The following is a 21,918-nucleotide window of genomic DNA, read 5'->3' as shown; positions in this document are numbered from 1 at the left end:
TCACATTTCTTATGTTCTAAGTACACAAGGACAAAACAGAACACTAAACGCAACGAGACAACACAACACCATCAACTAAATCATTCAGGCAGACTTTCCCACAGTCGTCAGGGAGCTCAAACAACCAAAAATACAAACTCAAAATAATGCAGTATACCTTATAACTGATACAAGAACTTCAAATAATTAATTTAATTAATCAAATAATTCATTTAAAAAAAAAAACTAAAGGATACTTCGGGTCCACGGTCCTTGAGGCTGATCCTCCAATTAGCTGTGAACCACCCAATCTCACTGAGATTGCACAGGTGGTGAACCAGCTGATGGGGGGAAAGGCTGCAGGGATCTGTGGTATCCGGGGTGAACTTCTCCAGGCTGGTGGTAAGGCTGTCCTCCTGGCATTGCAAGCAACCTTTGCTTTCATTTGGGAGACTGGCATCATCCCAACTGACTGGAAAACGGGACTTGTCGTCCCTATCTGGAAAGGGAAGGGTGATCGCCTGGATTGCAGCAACTACAGGGGGATAACACTGCTCTCGGTGCCGGGTAAGGTCCTTGCTAGGGTCGTCCTCAATAGGATCCATGATCACTTGCTCTTCTACCAGCGGAACCTACTACCGGAGCAGTCTGGTTTTACGGCTAAGAAGTCTACCATTGACCGCATCCTGGCACTGAGGGTTCTCATGGAGCGCAAACGCAAATATTGTCAGAGTTTCTTTGCAGCCTTTGTCGACTTTAATAAAGCATTCGACTAGTTGATCGAGCTGCCCTGTGGGACATCCTTAGGGTTTGCGGGATCCTCTCGAGGTTGCTGGATATCATGTCTGGCCTATACACTGATACTGTGAGTGCTGTGCAGAGTGGAGACAGGACCTCTGTGTTTTTCCAGTTGATTCTGGGGTTCGTCAGGGGTGTGAACCCTCTTATTCTTGCTCCTACTCTGTTCAATGCTTGTATGAACTGGGTGTTGGGCAAGGTCGTGGGGTCCAGTGGCTGTGGGACATCTGTTGGTGAAGAAAGGTTCACGGATCTTGACTTTGCTGACGATGCTGTGATCTTCGCGGAGTCAATGGAGGCTCTGATCGGGGCACTCGAGAGACTGAGTGAGGAGTCTGAGTGTCTGGGCTTGCGAGTGTCCTGGATAAAAACCAAGATCCAGGCATTTAATGACCTCTTGGGCACAGCCATCAGCAGTGTGTCTGTTTGCGGGGAGAGTGTTGACCTTGTCAAGAGGTTTACTTACCTCTGCAGTGATATTCATGTCTCTGGTGACTCTTCCTATGAAGTCAGTAGACGGACTGGAAGAGCATGGGGGGGTCATGAGGTTGCTGGAAAGAGGTGTGTGGCACTCCCAATATCTATGCAAAAGGACGAAGGTCTAAGTCTTTAGAGTCCTGGTGCTTCCTATCTTGCTATATGCTTGCGAGACATGGACGCTATCCAGTGACCTGAGAAAGACTGGACTCCTTTGGTACTGTGTCTCTCCAGAAAATAATTGGGTACCATTGGTTTGACTTTGTGTCGAATGAGCAGTTGCTCATGGAGTCCCGAATGAGGTACATTTCCTGCATTGTGCGTCAGTTACGGCACTACGGCCATGTGGCACGTTTCCCTGAGGGTGATCCAGCTCGTAAGATCCTCATTGTTGGGGACCCGAGTGGCTGGACCAGGCCAAGGGGTCGCCCACAGAACACCTGGCTGCGGCAGATAAGAGGGTCATTTCCGGAGGGTGGGACTGGGCCGCGTGTCTGTCTGGGAGGTTGCCAACCAGGATCCTGAGTTGTTTCGTCGTGTAGTGGATGCGGCAACGCGCTGTACCAGTGCATGCTCCCCAACTGGACTTGATACTACGGCTTGTAACATTTCAGTAGCGGAGAATGTGTATGTGTGAAATGGACAGATGAGGGCTTCCAGCCTTCTGGTGTTATGTAAATTACTGGTTACTGTAGTTATCTGACCTTTGACAAAATATGAGTATTTACTGGGGACAAGTTAAGTAGGCAAAACGTAAGTCACAGCAGCCCATTCCACCTGCCGCTTGTCCACTTATATGCAATTAAACAGAGCAGTACGCATTTTACAGACCTTTGTTTAGCAGCACCCTGCTTAGCTTGAGAGGCTGAAAAGTCCACTGCAGGCCCCAAATGGACCTGGATGATGGTCTCACATGCAGTAACACTTGTGCTGCTTGAACTGTCATCCCGAGAAAAGCAAACCCTACCAATTCTAAACACTTCCTCTTCTGATCCTCGCTCCATTAAATTCACGCTCAACACCACCAGGTAACATGGGTGATTGTCAATGTAGACATGCTTAGAAAGAGTGATGGAGATTTTGTGGACTTTATGTAAAGTTCAGACAAAAAATTCTGAACATTGTTATACTGACTTATGCATACTGCATTTTTATTAAATATCAAATCAAAAATTTGATATATTACCCAGCCCTACTACTATGGGTGAATTACTTCACTTTAATCTTGGTATTGTTGACCAAAAGCAACAGTTTAGTGCAGAAAGCCAATTTTGGTTGCATTTACTCACAATCAGAATTTCAAATGTGAACAGTGCAAAAATAAATAGATAAAAAAAAATTCCATTCTTTGAACCCATAAGTTTGTTAGCTTTGTTTCAAGAGCTGACATAAACTATCAGAACCATTTCTAAATAAAACTGAAAAATTCAATAGTTACAAGAGCGTGCTTCAGTTTTAAAATATTTTCCATATAGGAGGCATTTTCATCTGCTATGTCAGGCTTACCTAATGCAAGCTGTTGATTGTTGTTACCCTCCGATGTCTTCTGTCTTTGTCCATAAGCAGCCTTGAGTTCTTCTTGGAGTTCTAAAGGCAATGCTGCAAATACCTCTGGGTCTACCTAAAGTACGTCATCAAAATATTTTTAGCAGTATTTCACCACTGAGACCCTTAAACTGCTTTCTTCAAGCAAATCATCCAACTAATCATCCATTTGCAAATAGTAAAGCAGCTTGTAACATGAAAAAATGAAGCTATAAAGCTCTACAGACTTGAAGTCAAGTGTTACCAGGCCTAAAACACATGAGCACTTGAAAGGAAGATGTATTCCAATGAATTAGGACCCTATATATCCCCAAGGGGCCACTTTATTAGGTATGGCATACACACCTAACAACTAGTCCATGTCGTTTACACTCTGAGAGTAACGTGAATTTATCAGAGCATGGACTCTGCTGTGTGTCTCGATTTCAGTGCTGGCCTATACTGACATTTCGTCTCACAGCTGTTAGAAATACCTGATAATAAAACTCAGGCCACACATGCTTTACTGGATTGGTGTCTGTGGAAGGCACTGAATTTAGATTATTCACCATCCATTCCAGAATGGTTCTAGCATAGAGACGTAAAGGACAATTATGTGATTGGAAAAAGCAGATGAGGACAGACCTGACATGAAAGGTAGCATTGGATAGTCAGTGATGTCTTGACACCCTCTGGCATGAAAACTTTGCTTTCTTCATATCAAGTAACCCAAACTGTGCCATTAAACCCAAAATTATACAACTACACCACAATAAGAGTAAGGCAGAATGTACCAATTCATGATTCATGAGGTTATTGCCATATTCTGGTCTTCCCATTAGTAGGAACTGAAATTCACCAAAACAAGCAATGATTTTCCTTTGGCCAGTGTTTATGCTACTTAGTTCTCTGCTACCCCAACCTTCTGCCTTTCACTTAGAGGGATCTGCTGCAGCACTCTTCTGTGCATGACTTGGTAGGTCGAGTTACGCATGATGATGCCAAAGTTCCTGTAATTAGCTATAAAGTGACCAACTTAAACCCATTATTATAACTACATGGTCGACACAACTTGTGGCATTTGACATACAGTTGGTTAGATTTCTTTTGGTTTTCCAATTGGGAGCACAGGCAGGTGAAGTGACCTACTCATGGTCAGTAGCAGGATTTGAACTCCACAGCTCCAGGGTTTGAAGTCCAAAGCCATAACCACTACGCCACAGAGCTAGCATGGCATTCTGCTTTCATTATTAAGGCCATCACTGGCTGGTTTTGGATGGTGTCCCATTCTCAGTAAACTGTCACATCATCAGTCTTGCTCATGCACCTTTTGCCCAGTATCACATTATGTTCAAAGCCACATAAATCTTTGGGTTTGATTATTACAAACACACGGCTCACTGGCACACACACAGACAACTGTTTCAAGACAGAAGAGAAGGCGTACCGTTATCTACAACATTAGCCACACAATGTACAATGTGCACAACACAGACGCTTAATATATTTTTCCACTGTAATACTAGCTTTGAACATATTATTAAGCTGCTAACTTTATAGAAACACTATCTTGGGAGAATTATAATACAGATCTACAAAAAACCTCTGTGCCTTACACACCATAAAATTATGAGCAAGTATTCAATTAGACCATCCCTAAAATCAAAAAGTGTATCCTGATTATGTGGAGCAGGCCTTGTAAAGTATGCTATAATTATTGTTGTTTTATCTCTGTTTTTATCTTGCCTTGCCTTTGTTTAATCTTTTTATGTTGCACTTTGAGATTTACTGCTAATGTAAAGTGCCCCTATAAATAAAATGCATTATTATTATTATTATTATAAAGTAATTTCATACCTGTGAAAATTCAGGAAGTGCAACGATGATGCCGTTGTTACTGTTTTGCCCCAGTTGCTCGGGAATCTGCAGAATGAGGGTGTCCACAGGCTGAGCATCCATGACAAATCCGTTCGGCGTTTCCTCTGATTTGCTCAAATACACCTGCTCAACTTGCTGCTTAATATCAGCTGGAAGAGCTTCAAGTACTGAGTGGTCTATCTACAATGAAATGTGTAAGACCGTTAAATTATTAGGATTACAAAATAAATATTGAATATAACTCACTAATTAGCCAAGGAAAATTCCAACAAGTGCCATAGCCTGTCCAAAGAGCTCAAACGTATAACCATTTAACTTCTCCCAGACACTTCATGTCTTGGTATTGTGATGTTTAGAGTCGTGCTCCAGCTCTGCTGTCATGTCCATTTGGAGGTTTTTAATATCAGTGCAGTGACCTCAGTCACAGTAATGGACCCACCCCTAACCAGAAATCCTAGTGTCCTTCGTACTCTGAGTCACTGCTGGGTTTAGAAATTCCACTGTAGAGTACAGTCCTCTACCACTCAACAATATTCCTAATTCATGTCAGGTCCAAGCGGGGGCCGAAATAAAAGACAGAGTAGAAGACAAAGTAGAACGTCGTAATGAGGTTCAAAAACGTTGGTGCGATACACATGCAGACCAGGTTACAGATTATGTACTAAAATTTGAAGTCTCAAAAATCTGATAGTAAAGATTACATTAGCGCTAACAAACGGAAATTATTACTTGGTGAAAAAACGGAACAGCAAAAAGAGATTGAATATATGGACATACTGTAGGTGATATGACAGAAGTATGTAGATCCATCCATCCATTTTCCAACCCGCTGAATCCGAACACAGGGTCACAGGGGTCTGCTGGAGCCAATCCCAGCCAACACAGGGCACAAGGCAGGAACCAATCCCGGGCAGGGTGCCAACCCACCGCAGAGTATGTAGATATTGTTCAGTTTTAAAGTTTAAGTCTAAGACTTGTCGATCGTCTGATTCGTGTTGCCATCAGGGAAAAATAGTGTTTCTTCCCAAAGAAGAGGCGTATCCGCGAGAAATAAAAGATTTGTTATTTGGTGAAAGTAAAATCCACAAACGCTACAGGCAAAATATCTGAATCTACAATAATCTGTTTGCATTTGCATCATTCAATGCCCAAAACGTAGATTTACATGATTCAGGACCATATGCTATGATAATCTGTGGTCCGGCAACAATTAAAGCTACTACAAGTTTAATTTCAAAGAAACCACAATTCAGTCAGGTTTATGTTTATGATCACGGAGAAGCGATGCAACATAGACTCGAAAGAGTTAAACGATCAGGCATATTAGAAATACTACAGCCAATAATGGATACAAATCCATACATCCAAACGTATTGCACTTTACACAACATTTATCTGAAAAACACGGACAAAGAAGTTTTCTTGGATTTCTATATGAATCCAAAGATCATGTTCGCATATATAATAAACTAACGTGATGAATTGTCAGCGATAACAGTTTCGAAAGATGGAGATATCAAAGACAGAGCTGATATTTCGTGTTTATCCAAAAGCACAGCATGATTCGTCACAAGTGGCAGATCCGGGAAATGATTAGCATGTAGGGCCCACACGAGGGTTGGCGAGCGAAGCAAGCAGGGGGCAGAACCCCCTAGATTTATTAAAGTAATATGTGCTCTCCCAACTGCTTTTTGAGATTCCCAAAATTGTACTTTACTTAGAATTCCTAAACAGAGTCCTTGCTATAAGAAAAATGCAGTTTTGCAAGAGCAAGCTTGAAACTGAATCACCTCTGACCTTTTTTTCCAGGTAGCTTTCTATCACGCTAAAATACGGCTAATGTACTTCCAAAAGAAAACACATGCTTATAAGAACCTAAGAACCAAGAGATGATATCCACTTAGTTTTGTGAGATGCCTTCTGAAGATCCTCTGCAGTGTATTTTGTCACCATTTCATTGTCCCCACTCCGTGCAGGGTGCAACTTTTTACCTCTTCGATTGATGTTTGAATTCTCAAAGAAAGCACACCATCACAAAATGTGACTTCCATCAAAATGCCCTAAAAGGAAGGCTGGCTTACTCACCAGTAACCACTTCCATTTTAGATGAATCTAAATGTGCTCGCTGACTCTCTGACAGACAGAGGGAGATTTGGAACTCGGGCGTTCTTCTGTAGGCTGATACCTTCCTGCATCTTTTTTCAACACTCCAGTCCAACTCTATATATTGTTTCCCTCATTCTGTGTAACCAGTTCTGGAAATCAACTAAGAATGGGACAGGATAGCTGGCTCATGATGCAAATTTAATCCAAACCAAAATAATATTTTTTACTTTTCTAAGAGGCTAGGGTGGGATCTCACATCAGTTAGTTCAACATACCGAATTACTCCACAGGGTGGTAGGCTATTGCCTGCTTATTGCCTCTGCAAGGCCAGTCTTGGTTACATCCATGCTCTAGTGGTTGGCAAGGCTGCACTGCACATATCTCTTATTGGGACATGTGCTAAGTAAGACAACGTTGGAAGTACCTCATGGAGTGAGTGCTCTCTTGGTTTGTCAAACATACATCAGTTCAACAAAGCTAATGGTTCTATTACTGATGCACCAAACCTTGTTAGCACAAACATGAACAGTAGCCCTAAAGGCTTGAGGACCTTTAATAAGCATCTAAATGAAAGATTAGGGTTAGTTTAGTAAGCTTGATGGATCGAATGATCTGTCAAATTCTTACAACTACTTCATTTATGTGATGCGGTCAGTTACAGTATGCCAGACATGCTCAACAACTAGCAAGAGTTGTGCAGTGAGGAATGGAAGGATGGGTATATGATCATTTCAGAGACTCAAAATTCTTTGGCTGAAAATATGTCTACTTTCTTGACACAATCTCACCTCGTATATGTGAAGGATCTATCACTTGGGCCTATAATTGACTTATTTTTTGGGCTAAGAAGGCTATACTGAGAAGGCTTGAGTCATGGGTTATATTGAGTTGTGACTCCAGTGACAGTTGCTTTTGAACCTTTGGCTCTTTCATAAATTTTTTTGTGATTGGATGTCTACCTTGGTTGATTTCATCTCACCTTTAAAACAGGGAAATGTGAAGGGGCTGCCCAGGGTACTTCATGAAACAGGAGCTTTAGGCATGGTAACACAGCTTGGTCTTGTTGACTGGTAGCAGGTGGTTTAATATCACCGGCATTTACACTTTTTTTTTTTTTTTATTTTATGCTCCAATCCTTCCTCCTGTGTTAAATGTGCATGCCTTTTTTCTGAAAGAAAGGGTGTTTTTGTGCATTACTCCAGTTTATGGAAAGGTCCTTTAGGTACCTCAATGTTACTGTCAGTGTGCTTTGATGTAGCACCCACTGTGTGCTTGTGTTGGGCCTTGTGCATCCTGCACATGTAGTAGGTGTTTCGTGGGGTGTCTGCTTCTTTAGGTATATGGGGTTGCCCATGTTGATAAACTTTTCTATCTAATCAGTTGCCAAAATTAAGGAGCATTTTGTATGTGACAAGCAGGTTCCTATACCAAAAAAGAAACAAATAAACCAGGGGTTGGCAACCTATGGCACTGGCACACGGAACAATTTTCAATGGCACTCTGATTGAATTGAAATAGTTAAAAATTGTATTTTAATTACAGCACACACGTTCGCATTGTCACCTATGTTTTGCGTATGCGACTCACATGTAAATGGAATCCATTTGTTCAGAGCAGGCCGTGGTACGTTAAAACAAACCTTGTTATTATATTTTAATTATAGCACATGCATTAGCGCTCCACGTCCCCTCCTACATTTTGCGCATGTGACTCACATGTAAATGGAAAGCTTATATTCACTGCCGGCTGTGATATGTTAAAACAAACCTCTTGTTATTATTAAATAATATACTGCCCTAAAATGTCTCATAAAAGACAAAAACTGGATTTGTACAACAAAAGGATCGTGTTGTGTGAGCGTTATGCTGTGAAAATGTCGTGTGTCGTATGTCAAGTGTACAAACACATTATCAAACTAAACATCAGTCCACGTTTAAAACCACTCATGAGAAAAGTGAAGCTATAAAAAGGGCTCTTTCTGGCTTTAGGAAACAAACTACTTATTTTGGTCAAATAATTGGAACCAAAAATAAAGCCACTGAATGTAGTTACACAATTACTTCGCATTAATTGATTAATAGCTCTGATTAATAATAAATAATGATTAATCATATTACAATTCTTGATGTTTTTCTTATTCAAACTATGTGTTTTCTATTGAAAAACTTGTAATTTATAATTTGCAATACAATTTTTAATAAATGTGTTGAAAATTAAAATTTTACAAAAATTAGTTTCACATATGATCATATGAATTTTAAAATATTGAATGACAAATAATATAAGATCCATACTTTTGAAGCCCATTATAACCAGACCAATTTTGATACTACAGGTAAAATTCCATTACAACGAACTCCCAGGGACCTAAAAAATATTTCGTTGTAACGAAAATTTTGTTGTAATGAGATTCTGTATTTGTTACTATAGTGCTTTCTTTAACTTCGCGCTAATTTTAATCTCCTCCTGCCTACAAGTTATGCTGACGAGAATTTTTCTCAGCATTTCCTTGTGATGATACACTTTCAGGGTGCGAATGATGCCTAAAACCAATGGCTGAAGCGCTACCGTGCAATTGGGTGGGAGGAATTCAACGCGAATATTATCTGAATGTGGAAGCATGTTGTGGGCAGCACAGTTATCAATCAGAAGTTGAATCATCCTTTTTTTTTTTTCTTCATATTGAGAGGTTTCTGAACTCTTTTGAGACCCCCCCGCTCGCCACCCAACAGAAATGACACGCTGAAGTGCGTCCTGAAGTGCGATTGCAGCGTCTATGGAAGATTGTCCGTTGCTGGGGCAGGGCAATAGGAGGCTCACAGCGCTGCAGTGAAGCGTCACAGAAGCAAATCATAAAAGATCGGGGTCACGCTAGAAGTCCCTGTCTTGCACCCCAAAACACGAGGCCAAGTCTCAGTACTTTAGCAAAACCAGCTTTATTCAGCTTGAAACAGGAACGGCACAGTTATTTATTGTAGCGTGATCTGCCACTCTGCTATACACAGACACAGCAGTCAGGCAGGGTCGTGCAGGTCAGTGATAAAGTAATCCTGTTATCTGCATTTACAATGTACGCACTCCTAACCTCGAGATCTTTTCTGTTTACTTTGGCGGAGAGACGCAGCATATCTGTGAGTCTGCTATTGCCCCGTACAGACACGGAGATCGCACTTCAGGATGCTCTTCGGCATGTTGTCCACTTGGGGGAGGTCCCAAGAGAGTTTTACAAACCTCACATTTTCTTGAATGATTGCCACATTAATATGAATGTTTCTTGAACGAGCCTCACTGAACCACATAAAAACGTTTTTTTCGACGTCTTCAAATGCAGCAGTACACATATGTTTGCAACCTGAGATTTTTCTTCTTATTTTTGCTCTGTCTTTCAAGAAAGTTGACAGTGTCGATGGCGAAATTCCAAATTCACTGGCAACATCTTTTTTCTTTTTGCCACAATCGAGAGCTGCAAAAAATTAAAGTTTTTTTTTCTAATATGAACTGTTATCGTTTTTCGTGTCTGCCGTTTCTATAGGAGGGTGACAATGAGTTAAATTCCAATGGATGTTTTTCAAATGTTGACGAGCAATAAGCAAAAAGGTATCACTGAAAACAGCAGGAAACAAAAAAGGCAAAAAAAAAAAAAAAACAGTACAAGGAAAGTCGAAGAAAGAAAAAAAATTTTACAGTGTTTCTCTTTGGGGATCATTGTGCACAACTGAGCTGCGGCCACAGAACTAACTGCTCTGTGGATGATTCATTCAGGCATTTCAAGGTCTTTTGTGCACTTCATTATAATGAAAGTATCTGCTGAATGTACTTCTTAGTAACAAGATTTCTATAGACTCGTGTCATATGGGGAAACTGTTGGACCATAAAAATACTTTGTTGTTATGAAAATTTCGTTGCAAAGATATTCATTGTAATGGAATTTTACCTGTATATATAACAAAATTAGTAAAATTATGTCGGCACGCAGAATAACATTGTGACATAGGTTCAGCACAACACTGCTGAAAGGTTGTTGACCCCTAAAATAAACAATAAAAACTCAAACCTGCAATGATTCTACTGCAATCTCCTTTTCACACCTCAGCCTTGCTGTCAGGAGCTTGTTCTAAAAGTCCCTTCTAGGTCTAGGGGTCTTTGTATGGTGGCTATCGATTGATTTAGCCACTGCTATGACGGCTGCTCTTCTCATTATTAGCAGAGCGCTCAAGCAGAACAAGCACTTGTTTAACAGTAAAACACACGACTGCTAGCTCACTAACGGCTAGGACTGAAGGTACAGCGTTATGCTCTAAAAGGCAAACACAACATTTGTCTGCTTCACGCTTCATATACCATAATACACTGCTTTTTGTGTTCTGCCTAGTTATCAGATATTTTCACTCTTCTTTTGTGTTTTAGAGTAGAACATTTTGGACATGTCAGGAGGCCTGGTTCTCGCACAAGCGTGTGTGAAAGATTCCTAAGGACTTTTAAGTTGGAGTCATTAATCATTTGAATACAGGACTGAACCGTATGAGCCAACTGTATAAGATTTGCCCCAACAGAAAATGATGGAATTTGGGACCTTTTTAAATAAGGGGACTAGACCACTGACTGAGCATACAGGGAAAACACATAAAAGAAAAGTTTAAAAACATGTACTTATAGTCCACTTCTCCTATCAGGTGGCTGAGAGCCTTCTAATATAAAAGTTCACACCAATCTGGTACTAAAATTAAAAGGTGAAAGACAATAGACTCTCAATATGATACAAATGTGAAACACATTCTGCTTAAAATAAAAATCTGTACCTGGGATGGTGATGGCACTTCTATACTGAGGTTTGCCCTGCTCTTGGATGGTGTGTGTAGGCCACCATTATATCTGACCACAGGTTCCGACTTGCTGGTCCCTGGCGTTGGTTCTGTCAATTGTTGTTTAAAAGGTGCAGAGCAGAGGGAATTTCGTAGTAGCAACGATTTGTCAGGACTTGTTGACTCACATGCTGCAAGGAGAAGATGACAACATTACTTACATGTTACATTCTAAAGTACTCAAGACATCTGCAAGAGCCAGGCACCAAACCCTTGGAGGTCTAGCAAGTTGCCTTTGTTTTTATCTAACCCAGTGTTTCCCAACCTTTGTGGTATCACAATTCAGGGGGTCTCCCTCCGTGAATTTATAGTGATCATCTGAGGTGCTGGGGGGTGAGGCAGTCCCCCTCTGTGGAACAAGAACAATCGTCAAATCATGGTGGTCCCATGTGAGCACCGTAACATAAGAGCATCAGATGAATCAAGAGCGATTATCAATGCTCTTTCTCCTTGTTAAATTGAGCACAAACTTGAAAGTCGGGGTTGGGGAGGTTGTCCAGGATTCGGCAATATCCACCTGTGATGCTGCCGCTGTGAATCGAGTGCCATCTTTGGACTGGTGGATGAGGATTTGTCTGGGGGTTAGCTGTGATCCACCTGCGATGCTGCCACTATGAATCGAGCCTGATTGTGATGGGGTTTTGTCCAGGCTCAGCCACAGTCCACCTGCAATAGACTCAGGAAATGTTGCTCTAGCCTGCTTAAGTCTGTTTTGCTCCATTTAAGGCTTTCTTAACAGCACTTGACTTGAAAATCGATCATCTAAAACTAGAACTACAAATATAACCTGCAATGCAAGCATGTTATTCACTGCTAATCAATGCTCATACACTACTGTACATGTTAACCTATTCCATATTTTATTGTTCTGTTGTGTCAAGAAAAATTTTCTAACTCTGGTGCGAAATTTACCCTCCAATTGCTATAATCCAGCTGGAGCCCACCATACTTATTCCCTTCATAATTTTGAACACTCACGTTATGTCTCCACTTAACTTCGCATTCTTAAATCAAGATTTAACTCCTTCAGTCGTTCCCATATTTCATACCTCACAATCCCAGAAAGGTCAAATCAATGTTCTCAGGACTTTGTCTATCGCTGCTGTATCTTTTTTTGCAAGAAGGAGTCACAAACTGCATACAATATTCCAGGCAAGGATCCACAAGTACACTGTACACCTTTAAGAACCACCTCCTTCCTTGATTTGTACCTGAGGCATCACGCTATGTAACCCAGCATCCTAGTTTGTCATGTTGAACGTGTCTGTACACTGTCTGGATGTGGACAATGATGACTTCTCTGTCACTCACACGCACTTCGGAGTAATTTGAAGTCTCAAACTCCCCCATTGTGTATTTATATCTAATGTTTTACTTCCTATATCTAATACTTTATATTCATTTACTTTAAAATTCATTTGACATGTACTGTATCTGCCCAAGTAATAATTCTAATAACCCTAACTTATCAGCCATTCCTTTTGTCATCTGCAACTTAACAAGCTTGTTAGTTAGTTAGTTAGTTACATTTTTTACATGAGCATTTATATAAATTAACAACAATGGTGGTGGCAGCTCTGATCCCTAATTGATGCATTATTCTTTGCATTCCATTTGAGCTAATTTTATAGCCATTTACACAGAATCCCTTGGACACCCAATTCTTTTAGTTTGATCATTAACCTCTCATGTGCTACCACATTAAAAGCTTACAATAAAAAGAATGAATTCAGGCCTATCAGTAAAACATCATCTCCTGCCTCTCAGACAGCCTTCGTGTCACAATCCCTCCTAACCCATTAACAGCTGTGTTTGGTGTTCTTCCAGATGGGTTTAAAGTGGAGAAGGACAAACAAACTATGATTGCATTCACTACACTATTGGCACGCAGACTTATTTTGCTAAACTGGAAGAATCCTAACTGTCCTCTTTTAAGTCAGTGGGTAACCGATGTTTTATACTATTTGAAATTGGAAAAAATCAAATATTCAGTTAGAGGATCTGTACAGATTTTTTTTAAAACCTGGCAGGATATAATCAATGAAATTTTAGAATAAGCTCTTAAAGCACCGAGGAAGCAGTTATCTCCACATTTCTTTTTCTTCTCCATTCATCTCTACTGGCCTATTAAACTCATCAATTTAGGTATGTTTACAAGCCTTAAGTTTTATCCCGTTGGCCATGCTCTCTCTCTCAGGGGTGGGGGTTGACTTGTTTTTCAATCCTATTTTTTGTAAAAATTGATCGATTTTTATGAATGATTGCAATAAAATTAATAAAATAAAAAAAAAAAGGAATAATTAAAAGAAATCAATGAATATTCATGATAGGAACTTATTGAATTAAATGTATTGATGATGGCCGAATTCCATATACAAAATTAAATAATCACCTGGATATAATGCCTTTTAAAACGTGCAGCTGGATGTGGCTAGCATCCATCCTCCTGCATGAACGCTAATGCGGAATGATTACTAACTTTGTAGTGACTGTTGCTGCTCAGCTTTAATTATCAGGTTTACCGTAATTTCATGCTGCTATTTTAAATTAAATTAAGTACAAATTTACAAATGACTATTCTGATACTTAATCATTTGTACTCGCTCTTAATAATAAATGCATGTGGGTTCGTGTTACAGAATTGATCAACATTCATTTGTAGGCTGCGATTACAAGTGCATTTTTGTTGTTGCCATTTGGGTTGGTGGTTGTTCAATAAAAATGGACCTGTGCAGGACTGAACTCCCAATAATAACTCATCTGATCAAATCCATATGTGTGATATGTTCTTGGTAGCATGCTGTGTTTTCAGTTGAAGACATGCAGTTGGTGTGGACAGCAACAAGAACTGATTTCTAAAAACGTCTTGAAGTCAATCCTAGGTCATAAAGACAATAATTCCAAAGTACACAACATGGAAAGCACAAATAGTCAAGTTTTTTAACTGATGGTTTTGAAACTTGTGGTCTTCAAGTATAGAACCTTAAATTCAGAGGCTACTAAGTGTTGGACAGGCTAGAAAGATTCAATACCCACATTCAGACTAAAAAAATAATATTTTACGTGACCTATGTGGCAGTCATAAGAGTTAGGGTGTAACAGACTAAAATGCAGCATATGTAGGGACAATGGAACTTTATCCAGGAAGCCCACCCTGCCTGAATCTTTGTCTCAGTTTTGCTACAACTTTTGTTGTAATAGTTTTATAAACAAGCACAGCACCTAATAAACATAAAACATGCAAACATAAGATTTATGTACAGAGCTGAAAGTGAAAGGATATTAAATCTACAAAATGGAAAAAAAAAGACTTAAGGCTGTAATAATATATACTACTCATTTAATCAGAGTATAGCATCAAGTCAGTGAAACTTCTGGGATATTGATCTGGTTAGTTAAGTAGCAGAGAGGGTTGTTAATCAGTTTCAGCTGCTTTGGTGTTAATGAAATTAACAACAGGTGCACTAAAGGGGCAACAATGACATGACTCCCAAAACAGGAATAGTTTAACAGGCGGAGGCCACTGACATTTTTCCCTCCTCATCTTTTCTGACTGTTTATTCACTAGTTTTAGTGAATAAAAATTTAGTTTTGCATTTGGCTACAGTCAGGGTCACTACTGGTAGCCTGAGGCGATACCTGGACCCTACAGAGGTTGCACAGGTAGTCCAACTTCTCCAGGATGGCATATCAATACGTGCCATTGCCAGAAGGTTTCCTGTGACTCCCAGCACAGTCTCAAGGGCATGGAGGGTCCAGGGGACAGGCAGTTACTCTAGGAGAGCTGGACAGGGCTGTAGAAGGTCCTTAACCCACCAGCAGGACTGGTACCTGCTCCTTTGGACTAAGGAGGAACAGGATGTGCACTGCCAGAGCCCTACAAAATGACATCCAGCAGGCCATTGGTGTGAATGTCTCTGACCAAACAATCAGAAACAGACTTCATGAGGATGACCTGAGGGCCCAATGTCCTCTAGTGGGCCCTGTGCTCACTGCCTGGCACCATGGAGCTTGACTGACATTTGCCATAGAATACCAGAATTGGCAGGTCCACCACTGGCGCCTTGTGCTTTTCACAGATGAGAGCAGGTTCACCCTGAGTACATGAGAAAGATGTGAAAGGGTCTGGAGAAGCCGTGGAGAACGTTATGCTGCCTGCAACATTGTTCAGCATGACCGGTTTGGTGGTGGGTCAGTGATGTTCTGGGGAGGCATATCCATGGAGGGACACACAGAACCTTTACAGGCTAGACAACGGCACCTTGACTGCCATTAGATATCAGGATGAAAGTCTTGGACCCATTGTCTGACCCTATGCAGGTGCAGTGAGTTCTGGGTTCCTCCTGGTGCATGACAATGACTGGCCTCATGTGGTGAGACTATGCAGGCAGTTCCTGAAGGTTGAAGGAATTGATACCATTGATTGGCCCCCATGCTTGCCTGAACTGTTGTTTTGGTCCATCCAACGCTGTCAGGTTGCACCTCAGACTGTCTAGCAGCTCAGTAATGCCCTGGTCCAGATCTGGGTGGAGATCCCCCAGGACACCTCGACGTTGTCAGGCATGCATACAAGCAAGTGGGGGCCATTCAAAAGACTGAGTATGATTTTGAGTTGCTGCAATGAAATTTCGGCAAAATTAACTAGCCTGCCACATAATTTTTTCACTTTGATTTCTGGAGTGTCTTTGAATTCAGCCCTCTCTCTGTAGGTGGATAATTTTCATTTCTATCAAACGATGAGGCATCCTTTCGTTCCTAACACATTACCCAGTCCATATCAGTATAGATATCCAGTAGATTTTTTTTTCCCCATTCATTTTTTTGAGTGGTTTATATTTGTAAACATGAACAGTGCTCTGAGCTTGAAAATCAAGTGTTAACCATCATTTGATTTTGTATTTTTCCTACAATTATGCATACATAGAAAGTAATTTGATTTTCTTTTAATGCAGCCAACTGTTTTATGTTTTCAGTCATAAATTTCATAGCCACTCATCACTTATATAATTATTTTATTTGTTCCTCCAATAAGTATCTTACATTAGTCAAAAGCAAAGAGGTCAAAAGTGTAGTAGCACTTGGTCCCAGTGTAATCTCAAACTTACTTTCAGCAGGCACACTACTCAGTCGCTTTGATCTCTTTGCCATGAGAAGATCTTTCACAGAGTATGGCTGGGCCACATGAGGTGAGGTAACAGTGTTCCTTCTCTGGACAGGAATCAAGTGATTTATCTGCATGCCAACCTAGTTTTTTAACAAAACAAAAAAAAGGTTAACATTACTGAAATTATAAGAAAGCAGCCATTTCCTTACAATCAAAAACTCCATTGCCATTACTCTCAAGTTTAATTTCTGACGTGTACTGTAAGCTGTCAGTGCTTTGAAATATTCTTTCATTAGCTCTAAAGGTAGTAATTTATTTGAATATATTTAAAAAAAGCAACAGAAAATCTGAAAATGCATACATATCATCAGAAGCACACCATAAGATCCATACCTCTGTTCTCACCATACCTCTTGTGGGGATTATCTGTTAAGAATGTCTTAAAAGTTTATTAAATAGAAAGTCCTTAGTCATCTAACAAGTTAAGATGCCTTACACGATTTTAGCAAACTGAAATACAATTGGGCAGCTGCACCTGATAAATTAAGAAATATCATACTCTCAAATAGGCTTGCTGCTGGCTTTGGAAATCATACTAAAAAGATTTATATCTGTTATTAGTAGGGGATTTAAGGTGACTTCTGTGTAGGAAAGAAAAAAATAAAGAGAACACTTTCTTTTCTAAAAGCACCTTCCTAAAATGCTTCACAAGTAAACCACTGTAAAAAAAAAAAAACGAAGACTCGTGAGATCCTTTCACTTCTCATTTTTGTTAACACTCACCCCTCTCACGTCTGAAACATTCAATTTCAATGAGTAGAAGAGCTTAAGAGCCTCTCTGCAAATAACTCTGCTGTTGTCTGTAGCCTGTTCCAGGTTGACCGTCCTAAAAATTTTAAGAAGAGGAAACCAATTAGAATACGTGGACAAGGCTGGCCAAGCCTGTCTGAAATGAATGTCCACCTGCTGTCCATACAAGTTCACTCATCTCAGAAACATTCAATTATTAAGCCATAATCTGACTGAATCTTCACAAAATGCAGCAACCAACAGGCTAATTGGCCTCATCATATTGTGTCTTTGATAAGTACTGGTACAGTGAAATCAAAGGCTGATATTTTTTCTGTGTGAATAAGTATTTAACTTAATCCTAAAAAGATAAATGCAAACTAAAAGTGCAGAACATCACTTTTAATTTGAATAGAAATATATTTTTTAAGTTACCCCAAGAAAGGCAATATGTGAATAGTCCTTGCAGCTGTGAGGACGCAGTGCTAAAGATACACCAGTCAGAGGACACGTACACAAACGTTTGGGCTGCTGTTCCACAACGCTACAATAAATGCTACAATACAGTACACTTTTTGAAGGGCCGGTTTCCTGTTTTAGTACAGTTGCCACAGTAAACACTATTTGAAATATTTTCCTGTTCTCAGGGAAAGATTTACATCACAATTACTTGTTTTAACGTCATTGTCTAACTCTATGTGTTCATCCATCTGTCACAGCAGCCTCAGCTCAATCAATTTTCCATGTTAAATCCATTAAATTATGCAGCCCCCTCTTTACTAGGGTTGTACCATAGCACAGTCATTAGAGCTGCTCCCCGCAAAGCTCCAAGGGATCAGATCTCAGTCTAGTGATTGTAAGGAATTTGTATGTTCTTTTCTTCAACATTTCAAAGACATACATATAGACTAACTATCAGCACCAAATTAGCCCAGTGTAGGTGTGTGTGTGTGGCACCCTGTCGGAGGTTGGATCCCAATCTTGCATCTAATGTTGACTTTGGCCATCTCCAACTGTAAAACTTGGTTAAACAATTTAGAAAATGAATGGAGCAGTAATTCAAAGAACTTCAGAAATGCTATGCATCTTGGGAAGGTGTTTTTTAAATACACTCTCAATGTAGCATGCATGCATATGTGCAAAAAGAAAGACATGTTTTAAATTGAGAAATATACTGTGCACAGAACTTAAAAATGTGTTCCGAAAAATGTATCTACATGTGTAACATTGTTTCCGCTTGTTTCATAAACTCAAAAAATCGGTGAAGCAGCTTAACTTGCAGAAGCCTACTAAACTGACCTAATTTGCACCTAAACAGAAACAATGCAAGAATTTGCACCAATACCTACAGAAGATGTATGCATTTTCTTCATAAAACCTCTTTTGCCCTGCAAATTTCACCTTGTAAGACTGTCACATATGCCATGTCCTCCAAATTTCGCTGGTTCCAAAGGGGCACCAAGTTTTCGCACCATGACCTTTAGAGTAAGCCTTCTTCCCCTCACTCCAGCTGCTTCAAGCCGTCTCTGAATTTCATCTGAAAGGTCCAACAAGAAACCTTCGGCCTCCGAAGCCTAGAACACAGACAATTTTAACTGTTACAGGCCAAATCAAATGGAATTATAATTAGATATTTAGTCACTGTATATGTTTCAACTACATAGTTTACATGATTACCATGGTATGGCTGTGAAATTTTAAAATATCCTAACTGTCACTGCATTTATTAGGTGTATGCGGACCCGATGATCAGGTAAGAACTGAAAAGAACTAGCAATGCCATAAAGTTATGGTCAAACTGACTTTTCCATTCCCTTGTGCTGGTAAATGTTGTGGTGGCAACAGGTTGAGCAGCGTTGACCAGTCTTTCCTCTGAAACAATCGGCCAATCCCAAGTCACCTGAGTGACATAATCCCTCAAAGATATCCTACTCCTTGTCACTAGAACTACTCTCATCTGGACACTGCCTTACCTTAAAAGGTTGGCCAATTCCTCTCCATATCACAATGAGTAAGCCCTGCAACTCTGTGGAGGCAAATTATTTCAGTGATTGTAAACAGCAAAGTAATTGTTTTGGTTACTATACATAACTCATGATCTTAGGTAAGAATGATGAAATATATATGGTCTGAGCTACTGCTTAACCATCTTTGTCAAGAATAATGCTCAAATAACTGCTGCTACAAAGAGTCAGTTTTAAATATTAGTCTCTGATTACCCTTAATCATGAACACAGTCTCAAGGTACTCAAACACCGCCCTCTATGAAACTGTTCCTCAGCTACACAGAACAAGCTACTCCTAAGGCTTTGATTCTCCATTGTATTCAGTAGGTGATGGTTAGATGAGGCCAAAGAACATCATCATCCACATACACCAAAGATGTAAAAGTCTGGATTTTAGGCAGGATAATCTCAGAGTCTCAAGTGCATTTTGATGTCCTGACTATAGGAACTACAAAAAAAAGGAAGAGAGGACTCAAAGTCAAGAATGTGAATGTGTCATAAAACTTTATAATCTTGTACTTGACATGTAAATATATTTATGGCAATCTAGTGTTGGATCAGAACTAAAATTTTAACTTCAGTATCAATAACAGCTGTTGGCGGAGCTTCTGGTTTTGAGTCCTCTGGGCTTTCAGAACTCAGTACTGGTGGCAAAATGGTTCTGAAGCAAATAATGGATAACTACAAATGACCCATCTTACTCCAGCCTCCCTGGTGCACCACAAAACTGCACACTGCACTACATATCACATCCCTCTTGATAAAATATAGTGTGCATTGAAGCACTAGGGCAATGGCGGTGTGACCCCCGTGAAATCTTGCTTGCATTGAAGCAGTGATCTCTCAAAAGTGCTGATTGTGTCAAAGCAATGTGGCAAGGGGAGTGGGTTCCCCATGAAATGCTGATTACGTCAAAAGAATGAGGGTGGGGGTCTCCCATGAAGTCTCAATTGTGTCAAAGCAAGTAGTTTAATAAAGTCTCTAGCACTAATCATGTTTTTACATGGTTACTTCTTCAAGTGTCTTTCTGGGGTTAAGTGGAAAACTGATGTTTACTTCTGGTACCAAAACTGCAGGAATGCTGGTATCATACTGGTTTAAATTTTGGGGGATTTTGGTACTGCTATATCATATATTTCCTTAAGGCAATCGCAAATGTGATATAAACAGAAAATTGTCCCTGAGTAAGACAGAGGCCACATGACTGGTCTTTCCAATATTTAGTGGTCAGTACAATGTATTGGTGCAGATGCTGCCCATACAAGTAAGATAGTGGAATTAGGATGAAGTTTGTAGTTGTAGGAAGGTGCGTGTATTAAAAGGGGTTTAGGAGATATGGAAGAAAACTGTTACAGAAAGCAATCACAGAACCAACATCAATGCTATCAATAATGTACATCTCTGGCTCATCAGGAACACCCCTTGAATATGTGTCAATGACCTGCAAATGTGGCATTTATTATGAAATTTACAATTAACTGTCTGCCAACCCTAATGGTGAGTGGACTTGAATCAGCCTTAACAGACCTTATATGCTTCAGTTGTAAGTTCATCATTAGATTTACATATGAAGAAACATGGGCTGCAATGCAATCAGGACAGCATTGGAAAATGTCAGTGGGGATGCCACATCACTAATTTGCCAGTATTGCCAGCCATGGGGTTTGTTCTTGTATTGGAATAACTGCTTGAGGTGCACCTGTTTACTTGTCACAGATTGCATTTTTATGTTGATTTCCATGTTCATAATATTTATAGTTTGGACAATGATCTACAATACACAGACTTCACTTGTTAACTTGGCCTTGTTGTTTTGTGCTTGAGCCACCTGTTTGTTAGAGGAGGACTACCGTGGGCCTCTGCATTACAGGTGGTGTTCCAGGCAGGTTCCTATCAATTTTCTTCAGATTTGGGGATATTCTTTATTTCAAGTACTGAAATTATTAATCATGAATAAACGTTTCCCAAGATAATTCTAAAATTTTACAACTGTTCTTGTATAACACATCTTTTATATCTAATTGCATTACTGTTGTGAATACTAATAAAAAAATGCTTCCTTTTATTCTGCTAACAACCAGTTCCTTTCCACAAATCAAATCTTGATTTTAAAGTGATATGTGTTAGACAGATTCAGTTTACCTGTGTAAACCTGATTCCATAGTTTATTTCAGCCGACACAGATTTTCTCTGTCTGTCTGTCTTCACCGGCCTGTCATCCAGGCCTCGGCAGAAACGGTAGAGTGTTTGACCCGTTTTCGGTCCAAATTCTTTCTGCAGTTTTGCCATTGACAGCTGTTGTAGGTCACCACATGTCCTCACACCCATGATGCCAAGTTTGTAACCCATTGTCTTTCCAACTCCTTTACATAAACATAAAACAATAATTTCATAA

General features: G+C 40.0%; 1 protein-coding gene across 1 annotated transcript in view; it reads right to left on the bottom strand.

The window, feature by feature from the left end:
* The window catches only part of rev1 (REV1 DNA directed polymerase), a 225,400-nt gene that overhangs the window by 6,530 nt on the left and 196,952 nt on the right, over positions 1 to 21,918 (bottom strand). Inside the window, exons 13-19 of the mRNA XM_028800617.2 lie at positions 21,666 to 21,886; positions 18,919 to 19,091; positions 17,512 to 17,614; positions 16,730 to 16,868; positions 11,562 to 11,755; positions 4,636 to 4,836; positions 2,761 to 2,875 (exon numbers count right to left, since the gene is read on the bottom strand). Of these exons, the coding sequence (XP_028656450.2) occupies positions 2,761 to 2,875; positions 4,636 to 4,836; positions 11,562 to 11,755; positions 16,730 to 16,868; positions 17,512 to 17,614; positions 18,919 to 19,091; positions 21,666 to 21,886 (1,146 nt within the window). The remainder of the gene's footprint in view (positions 1 to 2,760; positions 2,876 to 4,635; positions 4,837 to 11,561; positions 11,756 to 16,729; positions 16,869 to 17,511; positions 17,615 to 18,918; positions 19,092 to 21,665; positions 21,887 to 21,918) is intronic.

This window comes from Erpetoichthys calabaricus, chromosome 4 (assembly GCF_900747795.2).
Source record: "Erpetoichthys calabaricus chromosome 4, fErpCal1.3, whole genome shotgun sequence".
Classification (NCBI taxonomy): Eukaryota; Metazoa; Chordata; class Cladistia; order Polypteriformes; family Polypteridae; genus Erpetoichthys; species Erpetoichthys calabaricus.
Note: the sequence above shows the minus strand (reverse complement) of the source record. Positions and strands in the feature narration are given on the sequence as shown.